At 56.0% G+C, this 3,518-nt stretch overlaps 1 protein-coding gene across 1 annotated transcript; it reads left to right on the top strand.

Annotated features, from left to right (window-relative positions):
* The first annotated feature begins 782 nt into the window (after nucleotides 1–782).
* On the top strand, nucleotides 783–1,715 carry LOC135460708 (olfactory receptor 14A16-like). The gene has a single exon (XM_064737625.1). The coding sequence runs from the start codon at nucleotides 783–785 to the stop codon at nucleotides 1,713–1,715; it is 933 nt and encodes a 310-aa protein (XP_064593695.1).
* The last annotated feature ends 1,803 nt before the right edge of the window (nucleotides 1,716–3,518 follow it).

Raw genomic sequence — 3,518 nt, forward strand, 5'->3', positions numbered from 1 at the left:
TGGCTGTGTCACTGACACTCCTGCACTGTCACCCTGGGCATCAGCAGATGTGCCTCAGATCTCCCTCAGAAAGTGCCTCCTCAGCCTCCTCTCCCTACAGACAGCAGCAGCAGCACCTTGGCTTGCAGCATCTCTGTTTGTCTGGCCTGCCCTTAAGGCCCTGCTGCCAGGGAGATGCCCCTGGGCAGTGCCCTGTGCTGGGAGGGGTCTGCAGGGCAGAGCTGAGTCCTCAGGGCTGGGCTGGGCTCTGGCAGCACTGGCAGGGACAAGGCTTGGGTAAAGAGAAACTGCTCCCAGTAGGCACAACCCAGTGCCCAGTAGGCAGCAGAGAGCCAGACCAACCCTTGGCATCCCTCCCTGTCCAGCTGCTTAGGGAAAGAGAGAAGGGCTTAGATAAATTGACTTTTAAACTGGAGTCTTTAAAAACTCGACTATATTTTTCAAGCTCAGTTTATGTTGGATCACCCTGAACTACAGGGAGGTAAAATCGGCAAAGTGCACCTGTGTGGGGACCAGCAGGTCTGACTGCAATGGGGCTGAGGGAGCCTTGTTTTCCCTGTAGGCTTCCCCAGGGTTCAGGCTGAGAGCAGCGCATAAGGCGAATCACTAACTCAGGAGCATAAACCCAAGCTCAAGAATAAACACACTGAGTGAAGTTTCCCCACAGGCAGAGAAGTAGTTTTGAGGGAATTCCTAAAATAACCCTATAGGGTTGATTCCAAGAGCTTGGTCTCAGCTTTTCAATGTCTTGTTTCGACACTCCACAGTGCCCAGAGTTAGGAATGTCCAACAGCAGCTCCATCAGGCACTTCCTCCTGCTGGCATTGGCAGACACGCGGCAGCTGCAGCTCCTGCACTTCTGCCTCTTGCTGGGCATCTCCCTGGCTGCCCTCCTGGGCAACGGCCTCATCATCAGCGCCGTAGCCTGCGGCCACCACCTGCACACGCCCATGTTCTTCTTCCTGCTCAACCTGGCCCTCAGTGACCTGGGCTCCATCTGCACCACTGTCCCCAAAGCCATGCACAATTCCCTCTGGGACACCAGGGACATCTCCTACACTGGATGTGCTGCACAGGTTTTTTTCTTTATCTTCTTCATTTCAGCAGAGTTTTCCCTCCTGACCGTCATGTGCTACGACCGCTACGTGTCCATCTGCAAACCCCTGCACTACGGGACCCTCCTGGGCAGCAGAGCTTGTGCCCACATGGCAGCAGCTGCCTGGGCCAGTGGCTTTGTCTATGCTCTGCTGTATACAGCCAATACATTTTCCCTGCCCCTGTGCCATGGCAATGCCCTGGGCCAGTTCTTCTGTGATATCCCGCAGATCCTCAAGCTCTCCTGCTCACACTCCACCTTCCGAAATATTCGGATTTCATTGCTTGGTGTCTGTTTAAGTTTTGGTTGCTTTGTGTTCATTGTTTTCTCTTATGTGCAGATCTTCAGGGCTGTGCTGAGGATCCCCTCTGAGCAGGGACGGCACAAAGCCTTTTCCACCTGCCTCCCTCACCTGGCCGTGCTCTCCCTGTTCCTCAGCAGTGCCTTTTTTGCCTACCTGAAGCCCCCCTCCATCTCCTCCCCATCCCTGGATGTGGCCCTGTCAGTTCTGTACTCGGTGGTGCCTCCATCCCTTAACCCCCTCATCTACAGCCTGAGGAACCAGGAGCTCAAGGCTGCAGTGTGGACACTGATGAGTGGACCATATTGGAAACATTAAACTGGTTGCCAATTTCTGCATATCTCTTGAAATAAAAGTAATTTTTGATACTTCTTGTTGGATTGGTTATGTTTTTTATTCTGTTTTTATTTTTAATATTCTCCCTAAAACAAGGCCATTTTTTTCTGCAATTTCTTATTTCGCTTCTCTGATCTTCACTATGGCCTCAGACTTTGTCAATGAGGAGCTGGTCTCTTGGTGGCTTTAAAGCAGATAAAGGATCTCCCAGCAGAGTTTTCACAGGAGATCCCTCTTCTGTTACCTTCTCTGGAGCTGCAGCAGCAATGTCTGTGTGCAGAGCTGGGGCAGATCAGGGCTGGCACAGCAGCTGTGCCCAGCAGCAGCAGCACTTGGTGTTGCCAGTGCTGCTGCCGTGGCCCTGCCCCGCTGCCCTGGTGGCCCTGGTGTTGCTGCAGGGCCTGAGTGCTCTCGGGGCCGGGCACAGCCCTGGGGGTGGCAGTGCCAGGGCTGCAGCAGGGACAGGCCATGGGCACTGCTGGGGCAGCGCTGACGCCTCAGCCCAGGGCCTGGGGGCTCCAGGCTCCTTGCCCAGGCTCTCTCAAGAACACACCCAGGCCAACGCTCAGCACAGAAAAGCCCCATGAGCAGCCCCAGGCTGGCCGTGGGCAGGCTGGGGGCAAACAGCATGGCTGGGGCTCTGCAAGGGCCCTGGGGCAGAGGGAAGGAGCAGCAGAGCAGGGGCTGATCCATCCCCAGTGCGCTGCACAGCCCAGGGCAGCGTCCCAGAGGGTCCTGATGGAGCTGCCAACAACATCCCCCCTCTGCAGCCCTGGCCTCTCCCCCAGCTCACACAGGTGCCCCATCCTTGCAGGCACAGACACGGCAGCACTGGCTCAGCAGCCCCTGTTTGCATTGCACACAGCAGGGGGAGCACCCCCATGCTGTTGGTGTGGGGATATGAACCTGAGGGAGCACAAATGCCATCAGCCCCTGGGGCCAGCAAGGGCTGGGGGACACCAGGGAAACCACTCAGCTTTGTCCTGGCCTCTGCAGTCAGCCAGAAAGTTTGTTCCCATCAGCTGGGAGTTTCCTGTCCCACTGCAGATGCTGTTGCTCAGAGCCAAGGCTGCCTGGCAGCCACCCCTAAACTGCCCTGAGCATTTCCTTTCCATTACCTTTGCTTTCTTTACTTTTCACTGCAACAAATTTGATCTTTTTGCTCATCACAGGGCGCCCAGAACTGGACACAGCACTCGAGGTGCTGCCCAACCAGTGTGGAGCACATGGGAAGAATCCCTGCCCTGCTCCTGCTGGCCACACCCTCCTGAGCCAGGCCAGGAGCCATTGGCCTTCTTGCCCACCTGGGCACACTGCTGGCTCATGCCCAGCCTGCTGTCCATCACTCCCTGCAGGTCCCTTTCTGCCTGGCTGCTGTCCAGCCACTCTGTCCCCAGCCTCTAACCCTGAAGGGGTTGTCATGGCCAAAGTGCAGAACCCAGCACTTGGTCTTCCTAAACCTCACCTTTTTGGCTTTGGGTCCTGGATCCAGCCTGTCCCAGGCACTGTGCAGAGCCCTCCTACCCTCCAGCAGATCAACACTCACACGCAGTTCGGTGACATCTGCAAAGATGTCCTTGGTTCCATGGGGCCCCTCAGGGTCACAAAGGCCTCTTGGTCACACCAGGCCCTGCACTGTCACACTGGTCTCATTGGATCCATGTGACCATGCAGAGCAAATGGTGTCCTTGGTTCCATGGGGCCCTGCAGTGTCACAATGGCCCTAGAGTGTCCCAATCATCACAGAATGACAGAATCAAATAGGCTGGAAAAGACCTTTGCGAT

Source organism: Zonotrichia leucophrys, unplaced genomic scaffold (genome assembly GCF_028769735.1).
Source record: "Zonotrichia leucophrys gambelii isolate GWCS_2022_RI unplaced genomic scaffold, RI_Zleu_2.0 Scaffold_93_176943, whole genome shotgun sequence".
In the NCBI taxonomy this organism is placed as follows: Eukaryota; Metazoa; Chordata; class Aves; order Passeriformes; family Passerellidae; genus Zonotrichia; species Zonotrichia leucophrys.